The sequence below is a fragment of the Microtus ochrogaster genome, linkage group LG9, assembly GCF_000317375.1.
Source record: "Microtus ochrogaster isolate Prairie Vole_2 linkage group LG9, MicOch1.0, whole genome shotgun sequence".
NCBI lineage: Eukaryota > Metazoa > Chordata > Mammalia > Rodentia > Cricetidae > Microtus > Microtus ochrogaster.
This window is the reverse complement of record NC_022034.1, coordinates 9371977-9385436: the sequence shown is the minus strand read 5'-3', so window position 1 is coordinate 9385436 and position 13460 is coordinate 9371977. Positions and strand designations below refer to the sequence as shown.

The 13460-nt window shown below is 48.6% G+C and overlaps 1 protein-coding gene across 1 annotated transcript in view; it reads right to left on the bottom strand.

The window, feature by feature from the left end:
• Positions 1–13460, bottom strand: part of Prkn (parkin RBR E3 ubiquitin protein ligase) — a 1229844-nt gene that overhangs the window by 6565 nt on the left and 1209819 nt on the right. The window contains exon 11 of the mRNA XM_013352276.2: positions 3874–3991. Coding sequence (XP_013207730.1) covers positions 3874–3991 — 118 coding nt within the window. The remainder of the gene's footprint in view (positions 1–3873; positions 3992–13460) is intronic.

Sequence of the window (13460 nt, the reverse complement as noted above, 5' to 3'; positions counted from 1 at the left end):
GCCTGGTCTACAGAGTGAGTTCCAGGACAGCCAGGGCTACTCCATTAACAAAAGTATTTACTTATTTATTGTTAGTGAGTACGTGTGTGTGTGGGGGGGGAGGGTCAGAGGCTAACACTCCACAGGTCATGAGTGAGTGCCTCCCATTTATAGCCTATGACAGCGTATAGAAATGACCCTGCTGGAAACCATCTATACTTGTGAGTCACTTACTTGGCTTCTCAGCTCCACCTCCATGCCTGTGGTGTGACCTGTATCTCAGCAGATCTCATCAGGTAATTCATTTGAATGGCGCCCTGTTTCTGGGAATCAAGCTTAAGCCCCTTGGCTCTAACAGTGGCCCTACACACTGTGCAAGCAAGGGACTTCCAGCTCAGGCCATGTGTGCTGTTTGTACCCCCACTGTTTTGCACATGTGGTCCTCACTACTTCCTTGCCTGGGTCAAATCTGCAGTTCTCTGGGATATTGCAGCCTCAGAGAAATGGTTTTGTCCTATTTAGCTTGCGCTTTTCAAGTCTATACAACCGGTGCTGGCGTTAGTAGGCACTTAATACTCTCTTCTGGCAAGGCCATTTGCATCTTTTTTCTTTTTCTCCTGTCATGTGATCACAGTCTGGGAATGGCGGGCAGAACTGGAGAACTGGAGTGGGGTCTCTTAACCCTACTGACCCTCATGCACTTTGCAGGTACATGTTAACCATTGTCCTTCCAGGGCCCTCCCAACATGCAAATAAACAGTGGGGGTCACCAACTGAATTCCTTTCCCAGGCATCAGGGACTCAGAGTCAGGGGCTTTGGTTGAGCTAAGCCTGCCTCTGGTACCCTGGAAGAGTAGGCCTACTCTTGTTGGTGTTGAGAAAGATGGTTTTTTAAAGGCTCAAGTGTTTGGTACAGGTCCGCCAGCTTTCATTCTGTAGCCAGCCAGCTCTCAGCACCTGGTGGCATGGGTGCTGCTAATACCCATAAAAACAGGCAATGTGATCCTACAGCCATCGAAGAAGAGCTGGTCACCAGGGCAGAAGGGAAGGCCACAGTGTCCACTGACTAGCCTCTCATCCCAAGTTATACAGCCCCACCCTACTTCCTACATATATTATCTTCTCGGCCACATAGATGCTGTGTGACCAGCTCACCAAAGATCTGTCTGATCAGAACAAGACTGATGCTGGGCAGCATTTGCTGAGAAGTCCCCCTAGCATACCCCTTGCAGACATCATGTCACTCAACCTTCATCCTAGCTTTGCACAAGGGCAACAGATGGCCCCTGTGCCCCAGAGGGTGAAACAGATGACAGGGTAACCAGCATCCAGTGCTAGAAACTCAGGTGACAATGGCTGAATGAGGACTGGAACTCAAGCAGACCAGAGCTCAGCTTCTACTCCAGCCCTCCAGACACAGTGCAGTGCACACCGGGAGCCCTCTGGAGCCAACCAGATATGGGGGGGCAGAATGGAAGGGACCCAGTTCCCAGGAACCTCCCTGAAGTCAGTGACACAATGACAATGATAAGGGGAAAAGGAACAGAGGCACAGGGGAAGTCCAGAGTGTGCCAGCAGGAGGTGTGAGAAACTGCTTCTCCGGTGAGCATGACGGAGCCTCCAGAGGCACTAGAATGATGCCCTTAGTGCTACGGACAAGTGTTCCCTGAAAGGGCCCGCCTCCGTGCCGCTGATTCTGCAGAATTGTTGACTTTACTTTGTGAACGTGGAGTGACAGAATGCTACAGATTGAGCACCAAGTGGCCCTGGTCTGTCTTCAGCCCCTTAATAGTCCCTTGTCACTGGTTTCTGTACCTGGTCTAACAGCTTCGTGTCTGTTAGACAAAACCTTCAGAACAGAACATACTGGTGAACTTAGCACACCAAGCTTCTCACGAACCTCAAGCTAAGGCTGGCCGCTTGGCTGTATCTAACCCATATGATGTCCCCACCAATCTATCTGGTAAATGTGTGGATTTCTGATTTGTCGTCGCTGTTGTTCAATGACTCTAAAGTTTATGTAGCCTCTTCCACAGCGGGATGTGTCCATTCTGAGCAACTTGAATCTGTGTTCCTACATCATGGTCACTCAAGTTTGGCTCAGAATAAATTCTTTTTCTCTTTGGGGGAACAGCTATGTTTTGCATCAGTAGTGGCTCTCAGGGTATGAAACTTGCTTTGGTTCTTGTGTCCCTGCTGCACGCAAGACAATGTCCTAAACTATGCTGGTGCCTGGTTCCCCTGCTCAACATTCTCTGCATGATATATTCTTGCTGTGGACTAGGGGAGGAGAAATGCTATACATAGCTATATGCCTTGAAGGATGCTTGCCAATGTGCCTTAAAGGATTTTTTTTTTTTTTGCCAATGTAGCCCTAGAGCCTCTTTGGGAGACCTTGTTATGAACTTTAAAACATAGGTACTCAGGTCTGGATGGAAGCCCAGGAGTCTGTAGTTTGAAAAGCATACTTGGCAGTTCCTCTTCATGTTCAAGGGCAATCCAATCTGTACTTTGAGGACATGGCCAACAGAGACAGATCATGGCAGATTTGAGCTGATCCCCACTCTCTTGGAGAGCCAAGCCCTCTGACTCATGAATGTAGGAGTGGGAAGGGTGCACCGTTCAGTCTAAGGGCTCTGGGGTTCTCCACAGCGATGAGGGTCCAGCTTTAATGAGGCTAGGGATATGACTGCATGAGTCAGGAAGGGACAGTCCTTCAGGTGAGACAACACCTGGACTAGAGAAGGTCAGCAAAGAGGAACTATTTGAGCATGAACGTGTATGGTTTTGTCTGCTGACTGCGAGGTGGAACATTCTAGGAGAACTTGCCCTGTTCTTATTTCATTTCCTTCAGAGATATGTTCAAATCGTCGTTTTGGATTCTTGAGAGTCACAGAAGATTTGCTGGGAGACAGAAGAAAAAGTCCCTTTCCAAAGTCCAGTAATGTTTCCAAAGCATCTGAATGGGGGAGCTGGGCAGGAGTGTCATTTAAGGCACTGCCTCCCTTGCAGAAGGGACCCGAGAACTGAAGGGAGCCCCAGCCTTCAGGGATATTACCAGGAGTGATGGGGCATGAATGCAGGGTAGGGAGAGGGTGTTCACAGCCAGAAGAGTCTGGGAAAAAGCTCAGGGCAGGGAGAGGGTATTCACAGCCAGAAGAGTCTGAGAAAAAGCTGATTGAAGAAACCTACCCCTGTTCTGTACCAAATAAGATTTGACATGCTTTAACGCGATGATGTGCCCTGGGAATGCTGGCCGGAGCAGATGCTCTATCCTGCCAGAGGACTTGGACAAGCAGTTACTGGGTGCACCTTCTGTTATAATTATCCACAAGGGGAGGTGTAGCTGCCATCACTTGAGCAACGCAGTTGACGTGGCGGTGCTCCTGATCCCTCAGTCTGGGCTCTGGGGGCCTACGGAGGACTCTTGTTGTGAGAAGATGCCAAGCGTCTGATGTCATTAAGAAGGGACACTGGCGTACCTTGTGTGTCTTCTCTCTCCACGGACATTGGAATGAGTCCTGGTGCACTCAGTGTCACCCACTGCTGGCCACCACCTCACCAGAAAGTTTCATTTACCACCACAGCTCCCGGTCCAAGGATGGAATTTCATCCCCTAGAAACCACCTAGGACACTGCCCTTGTCTCCTGCCTCCTAAAGTATATCAGCTATGAGAGCAGCCCAAATCTCCAGAAAGACGCTGGGGTAGTTGTAGTGGGGTTCGGGTTTAGGAGGTTAAGCAATTCCATGCTGAAGAAGACCTGAGCCACTTACACTCTACCCAGCCAGCCTCAAGCTGTGGACCCTCCCCCAAGCCCGACTGCCCTGCCCCCACAGGCCACCTTGTGCAGAGGGTGCAGGCAGGCCTGGCTCTCCTCTTGGCTCACACTCACCATTTTTTTCCACTGGCACATTGCAGCGAGGACAAGGCTTAGTGGTTTTCTTGATGGTTTCTTTGGAGGCCTCTTCCCAGCGAGCTTGCTCAGCAGCCCTTTTGTCCACTCGGTAGGCCTGGATTGGGAGAGACGAAAGGAATTTAAATGTGGGTCTTTATCGCTGGGATTTAAGTCTACATTCCTTGAAGGGCTGGTGCAGATATTTCTCAGAGATGGAAGTGCCTTCAGGCAAGAAGCTTAGATATGAACTTGTTTGACAAGGGCCGTACAACCACTGGGCAAGTGTGAGCACTGTGTTCTTGGCACATGGCATATGCTTATGGGCTAAGAAAAGATTGCGCAGTTGTAATGGAGTGCTGGCGGTCTGAGAAATTTATGTGACTGTAATACATGATACCTAGAATGTGGTTAATACGTAAGCACGTGATTAACGCTTCACACGTCTCTCGTTAGACCCTTTGTTGTGTGTGAACACACTAGCTGCCCTTTCAGAGCATTCAAGGCACAGACAGTGAGCGGACACTGGGAAGTGGGAGATTCTCGTGAATCTACAGTCTTCACTTTTAACTCTCTTCTACATCTCTTCCCCTTGCTCCCTGCCCCTGGAAAGTGGGGGGCTCTGCTGCTATCCCAGAAGGCACAGCAGAGAGAACGTGGTGATGACTTCCGGAGTTGCTGACAGCAGAGATGAGGACCCTGGGCTCTGGGAAGAGCTGCCTGGGCTCAGCTCAGGCAGATGGAAGACTCATCCCCTCTGAGAATCCTCTCAGGTGGAAATAAAACACGGGGCACTGACAGCTGGAGGTTCGTTTCCCTAAGTTCTAAGATGAGCGTTGGACTCGTGTTGTTGGCTGATGATGTAAATTCCTCCAGGATCTATGGCGTAGTAAAAGCCATGGTGCACTTGGCATCACTATTCATGCTATCAAGTACTAGACCGTCCTTGGCTCTTAACTGCCTGCTACGGGCTGGCTGCCTTCCCCACCCCCAACATTTGTATGTTGACAACCTAATGTGGTTGAAAACTGACTAAGACCCCCTCAGCTAGAGAAGGGGCCCCAAAGGAGCTGCTCCAGATGGGTGCTTCCTTCTGCTCCTGCCTGGTTCAGACACTATGACACTGTCTGCTCAAACATCAAGTACCGGCAAAAGCAAGAACATAGAGCAAGAATGAATCATTTTTAATTTAGTAGAAGGGTGTTGTGATCTGGGACTGTATTTCAAAATGGTAATCCAAATAGAGTCCCTTCACCGTGTCCACTATGGCATCTATTTGGCTATCTATTTACCTATCCATCTGTCCGTCAGTCCGTCAGTCCGTCCGTCCATCCGTCCGTCCGTCCGTCCGTCCATCCATCCATCCATCCATCCATCCATCCATCCATCCATCCATCCATCCATCTACCTACCTACCTATCCAACTCTATGCTTTAATACAAACATTTGAGTCATTTTATTAACTTGTAATAATGATTAAAAAATATTCCCCTTGGGCTGGAGAGATGGCTCAGAGGTTAAGAGCATTGGCTGCTCTTCCAGAGGTCCTGAGTTAAATTCCCACAACCATCTATAGTGCCTCACAACAATCTATGGTGAGATCTGGTGCCCTCTTCTGGTATGAGGTAGAACACTGTACACATAAAAATAAATAGATAGATAGATAGGTAGGTAGATAGATAGATAGATAGATAGATAGATAGAGCTATCTTTAAAAAAAAAATTCCCAAGGCTACTCAGTAGCTTTAATGCTGACTAAACTCAACAGCCTTGGAGGCCTGATGTTGCCAGCCCCACGCACAGATGCTCACTAGCAAGTTTTCAGCAGACAGCAACTGGACTTGTGAGGCAAGCCCTGCGGGGGCCTGTCCCTTAGCAGACGTGCAGACATGATGAGGACCATTTCAAGATCTGGACCCCAGACCCGCATTTTGACTTTAACACGCGTGGCTTCAGTCTGTTGGACGCACATGTGGTCTTAAGGCCCGGCGATTGGGGGTTTAGGGTGGCTGCTTCTCACTGCCAACTTGACTGGCATTAGGATCACCTAGGAAATAACAGCTCTGCGTATTTATGCGAGGGTGCGTTCATGGAGGCTTAGCCGAGGACGGAAGACCCATGCTGCATGTGGGTAATGCGATCCCATGAGCTCGGGGCCTGGACCGAACAAAGATGGAGAAAGGAGGGAGGAGGCCGAACACCAGCACTTACCACCATGATTGACTTTATCTCTTCAGAGATAACAAAGTAAATCTTCCCTTAGCTGTCTGAGGCTCTCAGAGAGAGTGGGAACCTGTGTTTCCCGAAGCAGGTGGTGGGACTGTGTGTTTGCTTTATATGTTATGGTATGAAAATTAAGCTATACATACAGTTTCATAGTCTATGTAATTGGCAATAGACTTAGGAATTTAAGTTCTCCGAAGAAGTCACACTGGTAGTAAAGATTCTGCAGGCTGATTGGCCAACCAGAATGTCTCGATTATAAAAAGACAGAATATTGCAGGTTCAGAGACAAAATGAGCATGGGCTGCAGCCAATCTTCTTGATAGCCACTTATCACTGGCCTCTGTATCTGGTCCAGCTTTGACTATTTGACTGTGATAGCTCAAACTCCTTTTTGAGCTAGGCACCCATTCTAACCCCCTAAAAGATAAGTTCCTGGCAACTCTGGCTCCTTGCCCCCCACCCTTCTCCCTCCCCAGGGTTGTAAAAACGGCCGTTTGCTCCCACTTATACAAACCCAGTTGTCTCTCTATAAAGGGGGGGGGTGGCTCCCCACTAGCTGGGGGAATGAAGCTGTGCATGCCACAAAATGAGATGACTGTGTTGCCCACTGTTTAAAACCCTTCTTCCAGCCTCTTCTGCATGGCCAACGGTAATTCATAAATTCATTTAATTATAATTTAAATTGAGTCCGTGGACTTTTCCTTGTGGATTGGAACTCCACAACATGATAAACCTCCAGAATATGTTCTGAGCAGACTACAGTGTATCAAGTCCAGAGCTAAGCATGTTGTGAGACAGCATTTGAAAACGGTGGCAGAGATTTCCCACATGTTCCTACCCACATGTCTGGTAGACGCGTTGACAAATCACTTATATTAGTTTTCTCTTGTTTTGAGGCAGGGTCTCATGTGGTCTACACTGGGGTCAAACTCACCGTGTAGCTGACACTGCTTGTACCCCCGATTCTCCTTTCTCTCCTGGGATCATGGGGGTGTACCACTATGCCATACTTTTGTTCCGTGACTAGAAAAGCACACGTAACCTTGCCCATAGCAGCAAAGGTCATTGAGCACACCCAGGATCGCCATTGCTAGCCTTGGCTAATTGACACACCCAGGATCGCCATTGTTAGCCTTGGCTACTTATGCTTACCTCAGAATAAACTCCCTGTGATTCCTTTTAAAGAGGGAACTGTTATGTGTTTCTTATTGTATATTAAATATATTTATTCACACTGAACAAGTTAAAGTACCAAATAGTCTTAAAATGTACAAAGTCAAGATTATAATGAAGTTCCTAATTTCTTATTCCTGATGTAAGACTGTGATTGACATTTAAATATACTCCAAAAACTTCCACCTCAAAATACATACACGAATTATCTGACGTCTGAGAAACACAAGCATGACAAACCAAGGCAAGAACCAGCTTCGATTTCTCAGCAGGACGAGGCACTGCCCCTTGTCATGTCTAGACCATTTGTCTAATTTTCTCCGCCTAGATACACTGTAAAGACTCAGGGCTAGAGAAACGGCTCAGTGGTTTAGAGCATCAGCGGGCCCTGGTTCATTCCCTGTACCCATGCTGTGTCTCAGAAACATAACTCCAGTTCCAGAGGATCCAACACCTTCTTCTGGCCTCTCCAGTACCAGGAATGCATGTAATACCCATACATATGTGCACGCAAAACATTCATACACAAAGTAAAGTAAATAAGTAAATCTTAAAAAAAAATTACCTTGCGGATGACAAATTAGAAGCTGCACCTCACTGGCAGATGCACAGATAGACAGAGGGCTAGGCAGCTGTACCACAGGGCCGACCAACTCCTGCCTTGCCACCTGCATTTGTGGTACGCCAAGTACGCCAAGGCTCATCTACAAATGTCTTTCTTATTTTACATTTCTACAGCAACAGTCTACTGCGTGTCTCCAACTGTGATGCTTGCTCTCTCATTCAGTGGTCACCTCTTCTGTTTAACCTCTACACACCATACACACATTACACAGACACACACACAAGCACACACACAGCACACACATACAAACACACACACAGCACACACACAGACACCATACATACCACACAGACACACACACATCACACATACGCTACACACAAACCACACACAAACATACACACACCACACACACAAACATAGCACACACTGCACATACACAAACACACCACACAAACAGACACCACACACACCACATACACACACACGTACACAGCACACACATACAAACACACACATACCACACACAATCTCTTTTCTTGGCCCAAAGCATAACCGATAGGTGAGAAAATGAAGGGACGCGGGAGGGCTGAGGGCCGAACCCGGGGCACAAGTGGCACAAGGGACACACTGGTGGAGGCTGCTGACAGACACGCTCCTTTTATGCAGAGGTATTTTCTATTGTGCAGATTGTTTCTTTTTCATTTCACAATGAACCAGACCTGAGCCTGCATGACCGACAAGGACAGCCTTACTCCTTCCCCGGATATTTCCTGGGAATCTACACACAAGGCTTTGTTTACAGAGGAGCAGTTTTAGCCTCCCCTGCACCCTGAGTGACCTGGGCTTCTACCTATCAGATGTAATGCAAGCCAGCCTGGAAGCAGCCCAGGGTCTCTTTAATGAGAAGGAAAGGCTCCTTAGCAGCCTTTGAGGTGTAACTTCAGAAGCCACTGTAAACAGAACACAAGGCTGCCCTGCAGACCTGGCTCGGCAGGGCCTATGCTGGCTGGACTGGCTGGACCTGTGCTCTCCCCTCCCCCGCTGCCTACTAACCCCAGAGCTGGAGTCTCTGCAAAACTTTCTTCCCCTTAAACTCCGATCCTGCTTGATACTGACTCCTCCTGGAATTCTCTTCTGCGGTGAAGTCAAGAATCCTACATCACTACAGATTCTGTCTGCAAAGAACTCTGGGGATGCTGCGGGATGTGGGATGCGGGATGGAGCTGTGTCTGGACCTGCAGGCCGCCAACACCATTTCACCATTACACCTTTGTTTCTCTTCCAGACAGGGTTTCTCTGTAACCCTGGCTGTCCTGGAACTTGCTTTGCAGACCAGGCTGGCTTGGAATTCAAAGATCTGTCTGTGTCTGCCTCTTGAGTTCTGGGATTAAAAGTGTGTGCCTCCATGCTAGGTCCCTATTTCACACAATAAACACTGATAACCCGTAGCTATAAAATAAGTAAACGAATGAAAATCTATACACTAGAATCATCTCCACCCCAATGCCAGCGCCTGAAAATTACTGGGGCACAAGTAGAACTCGCAGAGTAACCTCCTGCTATTCAACCCCAGGACTGCGCTGACTCATCAGAGAGGCCGCCAGATACCATGGTTCACACACTCCCCTCAAAGGAGCAGAAAACAAAATTCCTCATGAGGAAACTTCCTGAGGACTCTCATGGAAAACAAACAAGGGTGGGGAAAGGGAGGAGGGAGCTAAAACTGGAGAACATAGCCACCACAGGGGATACACAGAATATAATCAAGAGACCAGAATGAGACAACACCCATCATGACTCATCACAGGGTCCCAATGTCCACAGACACGGAGGCGGTAGCATGCGTGCATGTGAGTGTGCCATTGCACACGTGTGGAGGACACAGGACAGCTCACAAGGAAGCAGTTCTCTTTGGCCACAGCAGGGGTTCTAAGGGTTGAACTAAGGGCTTCAGGTTGGTGGCAAACACCTTACCTGCCAAGCCCTCTCTCTGGTCCCCCAGGTTATTGACTGATTGATTGACTGACTTTTTTTTTTTTTCCAAGACAGGATTTCTCTGTGTAGTCCTGGCTGTCCTGAAACTCACTTTGTAGACCAGGGTGACCTTGAACTCAGATATCCGCCTGCTTCTGTCTCCCTTTGGACAAAAGGTGCACGTCACCATGCCTGGCTCACAGTTTTAAAAAGGATTACTAACCATATGGAGAACCCAATAAGCAGAAAAATGAAGCAAGGTCATCTGGTCAGACACAGACAAGGAAGCCACCAAAGTGAATGAAACCAGGAAGCCACCAAAGTGAATGAAACCTTTAGCAACTTGGAGGAAGAATTAAAAACACTGATGTCTTAGTTAGAATTTCTATTGCTGTGATAAAACTCCAAAAGCAGCTTGGGTAGGAATGTCAGCTAGCAGCTCCATATCACTGCCTATCACTGAAGAAAGTCGGGACGAGAACTCAAAGTCAGGTGGTAGTGGCACACACCTTTAATCCCAGCACCTGGGAGGCAGAGGTAGGAAATCTCTGTGAGTTTGAGGCCAGCGTGGTCTACAAGAGTGAGTTCTACGACAGTTACAGCTACACAGAGAAACCCTGTCTCAAAAAACCAAAATCAAACCAAAACCTCAAACAGGGTAGGAACCTAGAGGTAGGAGCTGATGCAGAGGCCATGGAGGGTGCTTCTTACTGGCTTTGCTCCTCATGGCTGGCGCAGCCCGTTTTCTTCTAGAACCCAGTATCACCTGCCCAGGGGTGGTCCTGGTCCCTGGGGGAGCATCATTCATTCATTAATCATGCATCAATCACTAATTAAGACAGTACCCCCATGGGCTTGCTGACACTCCAATCTTATGGAGGCATTTTCTCAGTTGTCATTCCCTCCCCTTAGATAGCTCTAGCTTGTGTTAAGCTAAGCTAAAACTAGCCAGCACAGCTGAAGAAAAATTCAGGAGGGGATTGAGACACTGATAAAATAGCAAATAAAAGTTCTGGAAATGAAAGAAGTAATCTATCGAATAAACAAAGCATCGTCAATAGACAAGACCATATGGGAGAAAAGAGAGAGAGAGAGAGAGAGAGAGAGAGAGAGAACAAAGTCCAGACAGTAACACAGCTAGGTGTATATAAAGAAAAAATATAAACACGGCTAAAAGGTGTGGGGAATCTGGGACACGTTCCAGAGACCAAACCGAAGAGTCCAAAGCGTAGACAAAGGGGCTGAGGCAACAGCAGAAGGCAGAGACAATATATTCAATTAAGTTTTGGGAGAATTTCCAGAGCCTACAGAAAGAGGTTCAAACACGAGAGGTACATGGATCTCCAAAAGGGCCAGGCTGCAGAAGACCTCAGGCCACGGCGTATGAGTGTGGGCGGTAGAGAGGTCCTGGGGGCGCAGGGAGGGTGCTAAGACAGGAGATATGACAGCAGAGAGAGAGCTGCTGGGCTGAAAAGGGGCAGGGCAGGGCAGCAAGGATGGGGGAGGGGCGGGGGAGGTGAAGGATCAAAAAACAGACTGTGGGAAAATGCTATGATGAAATCCACTGCTTTGCATGCCGATTAAAAAGCAAACACAGGCACCTCAAGCATCTCCCCGTGTCGCCTTTGGATCCTCAGGCCTTTGGATCTGCCTGAGATAGGCGTCCCCACACTCAAGTCTGCACGCACCCTCGTTGACTTAGCTAATCACAGTGTGTAGGAACACGGGGTGCTGATCAGCCTCAGAGATATGGAGATGAACCGGCTTATGCGGAGGCTCTGGGCTTACCTGGCACACTCCCTGGAACGACACCCCAGCATTGAAGTCTCCGGCTTAGGGTGTGTGCCCACATGTGCAGGCTTTACTGTGCATAGCTAGATTAAGACAGGTGAGGAAAATGTTTACTATGACAGGGGTATGTGCTCAGCCTCAGATGGGCCAGGGTATGTCTTCCAGAGACTGCACTGCCAATTTACAATAATGTGCCAAAAAAAAAGAAAAGAAAAAATTTTTTTCTGTTAAAATACCGATTTCTGATCCCAGAATTCATAGGATCTAGTGTATGTGACTTCAAGGTCGACCAAGTACCCTTGAGGATTTCCCTGCAAGGGGACCTGCCATCTCCCCAAGGGGACCTGCCAACTGTCTTCTTATTAGCATGGTGCAAATGGGATGACAGACTATGCCTGGGTGACCATTTGCATGCTAGTGTGAATTGCATTACTGGGTATACCAGTTGGTTCAGTGGAAAGAGAAGGACCAAGAAGGTTCTGACTCTTGGGATGAGAGAGGGAAAAGGAAAGCCACGAGCAGCTTCTAGTGTTTTCTCTTTCACAGGTTGACGGTTTTACCTTTCCCCTTATAGATGCTGCCTGCAAAACTCCCGAAGTCATAGCAGGATGGTGTTTGAGTGGAACTGTCCCCTCCTAGAGGGCCCAGGCAGCTCTCTTGCTCACTTTCTGTTATGTGAGAATGGCAAGCTGGCAGTGGTCTGCAACCTGGCAGAGGGTGCTCACCAGACCCCAGCTGGGCTAGAGCCTGACCCTAATCCCCAGAGCTCTGAGGAATAAATCTGTGTTGTGTGTAGCCATGCAGTCTCTGGCACTCTGCCATGGAAACCCTATTGGCTGAGACAGAATACATTGTGAAGGGTTTGACGGACGAAACAAAGTAGATGCTCATTCTAGTTTTAAATGGACATAAGAGGTTCTCCGGGATCACAAATATGGAAAGTTCTGATATTCACCCTGGCTCTAGGTTGTATCTGCCTACTTCCTTGGATGCTAGAACAGTGACAGCCCTTGCGTGTTCCCGCCACTTGCCATCACTTGGCTCTCGACTCGGCCTGACCTTCAGAAACCTTCCATCAGCACATCTTCTTTACCTTCCCTGGTTGTCCTGTGGTACCTACCATAAGCCGATCTTTCTCTTTAGCAAAAGTCACACAGAAGGTCCTGAAGGGTTTTGTCCTTCCCACCCTGGTCCAGGAGGAGCCACGGGAAGTTTGGGACCACACCTCTGCTGATGGTCACATGACACTGAGGAAAGTTCCCATGCATGTGCTAGCACGCCTGGGGAATTTGCACAGAGAAGGATACATTTCTGCTTTGCATCCTGAACCAACATCTTAATGCCATTGCTACAACCCTTCTGGAAGGGTCTCTAAACGCTGGGAGCTTTTAGACAATGCAGGTGCACATGCTCGCTCTCTTGAGGTTTGCATGCAGTGGGCATGTGGTGGGGTACAGAAAGTGAAATCCTTAAACAATGCCCCTCGGGTTTGAGGAGCAAGAGGCTTGGGAGTGGGTGTCACAGTTCCTCCTCAGGAGTGCACTTTTGGGCCTGGGGAAATAGCACTGTGGGGAGGGTAAGCGCCCCCGCCCCCACCCCAGCGTAGCCCTACTCACCAAGCTGTAAGGCAAGGACTCGCATTACATTGCTAGGAGCGGACTGTCTGTGACTCAGCACTGTCACAGATCCACACAGAATAGTGTGGCTCCCAGAGGGCACATGACGAGTCAGCTCGTTGGCTAGAACTCCAGGGGAACCCACCTAGGAAGGAAGTGCATGCGTGTGCACACTCCAGGGGAACCCACCCTAGGAAGGAAGTGCATGCGTGTGCACACTCCAGGGGAACCCACCCTAG